At 33.1% G+C, this 1,791-nt stretch overlaps 1 protein-coding gene across 8 annotated transcripts in view; it reads right to left on the reverse strand.

Annotated features, from left to right (window-relative positions):
* Positions 1-443: 443 nt before the first annotated feature.
* The window catches only part of LOC119586978 (required for meiotic nuclear division protein 1 homolog), an 11,528-nt gene continuing 10,180 nt past the window's right edge, over positions 444-1,791 (reverse strand). For all 8 annotated transcript variants that reach the window (XM_037935716.1, XM_037935720.1, XM_037935718.1 and 5 more), the window contains 2 exons: positions 1,587-1,784; positions 444-1,227 (listed from right to left, as the gene is read on the reverse strand). In XM_037935716.1, the coding sequence (XP_037791644.1) occupies positions 1,069-1,227; positions 1,587-1,784 (357 nt within the window). In that variant the 3' untranslated portion in view covers positions 444-1,068. The remainder of the gene's footprint in view (positions 1,228-1,586; positions 1,785-1,791) is intronic.

The following is a 1,791-nucleotide window of genomic DNA, read 5'->3' on the forward strand; positions in this document are numbered from 1 at the left end:
TGTATCAGTAAAATACACTTTTTGATGTTTGAATGTTGTCTCATTACTGTCAGTTAAAATGTTCCAAAAGAATAATTAATAATAACCTTGTTAGTACAATAACGTCAAGCTGTAACTTATACAAAAACAACTTTAACTTCCATTCATTCTGTTTTTGGAGAAGCTCAACACTTAATTTATTCACACTTGTGTGGTGTCACATGATCTTGTAATAGTAATTTGAATAACAAAATTACTAGCATTTTTAAATATATTTTCTTCATATTTCCTGAGCTAGAACAATCAAAAAATAGTAAGTTTCATCCCACAGTTCCTACCTCAGAATACTCATTCATCTATTAATTCAGCTTATTTATGTATAAACCATATTAACATTACATATATCAGTCTGACTTTGCATAAGCACCTATTTAAACATTCACTTAGTATAAAATAAACATACAAAGAATTATCATATTTATTTACAGTGATTTTGGTCCATACATATATATACAATTAAAGAAAACTATCAATGTATTTATGTTCTTAACACTTTATATCCAGGCCCTTGAAATGTCTTTTTTCTATATTTTGGTCTATATCTACATAATTCATTCAACCTGATCTTGACACAATCACTTACAGCAGTTTATTTGGAAATACATTGTTTGGTAGTAGAGATATGAAAACAAATCTTCTAAAACATGAAAGACAATGGAATGAGACCCAAAAATCTGACTATATTGTTCCCAGCTTATATTACTTTTTCAGTTCTTCATATGTAAGGGTTTAACATATTCATTTTTCTCTGAATAGCTATAACTTCACTTTACACAAAGCACAAACCAGGACATGGAATTATTACAAAAAGCTCTGAATATGTGGAATGATACATTATTAGTGTTTACTGAAAAGTCCTTTTCTACGGGCAATTTGTGCTTTTCCAGTGAAAACAGACTGACACACATAAAAAAAGAAGAGAAAAAAAATCATATATACAGAATACTTACAGGTATGTGTGCTTGCATTAACAAGACCAAGAGCAAAGCATACAATAAGCATATGAGGGGGAGGTCAACCCATGGCCATTTAAAGAAGACGTTCAATGTAATGCAAAAGTTCAAAGCCAACTTCAACCATGATAAGGATAATGATGATCCACTCCAGCCGTGCTGAATGCTTCTCATTTAAGTGACTCTTCAGCAGTTCCATTAGCTCGACGCAGTGGCCAAGCTTCACATTCATCACCTGTTGGAGAAATAGTGAGTGATGGATGAAGGTTGTAGTTACAAAAAATAATACCTTGATTGAAAGTAACATTTCATTTAGTTTCTATGATGCAGTGAATAAAAATTCTGCAATGTATAGTGCACTACATTGGTTTTAAAGTGTTTTCTGTTCCCACCATCATAATTCATACAAATAATTGATCTGAACTATTTGTGATGATGAAATACAAATAATTATATCTGAATGACAATGCTGAGACATATAAATAAATAAAGAAAACAGATTCAATTCAGATTAAGTTCTTCAGAAAATTAATTAACAAATCCATGAAAAACAATTGATACAAATAGGGGTTATGCTTTAGCCTGAGAGCTTACCGAGGTGCGCTTGGAGATGTTAAGATGATTGGCCATCTTCTGGTAGAGCTGCTCCAACTCAGCATGGTCCCAGTAAAAGTCTGGGGTGTCAAGGAGATCGGAGCTCAGGTTAATGAGGTGACGCAGGGCAAACAACTGACCCATCTTCTGCAGGACCTGGTCTTGCGTCAGTACCACACAGCCAGTTTTACTCAGCTCCTGTGAA

Source organism: Penaeus monodon, chromosome 22, assembly GCF_015228065.2.
Source record: "Penaeus monodon isolate SGIC_2016 chromosome 22, NSTDA_Pmon_1, whole genome shotgun sequence".
Lineage (NCBI taxonomy): Eukaryota > Metazoa > Arthropoda > Malacostraca > Decapoda > Penaeidae > Penaeus > Penaeus monodon.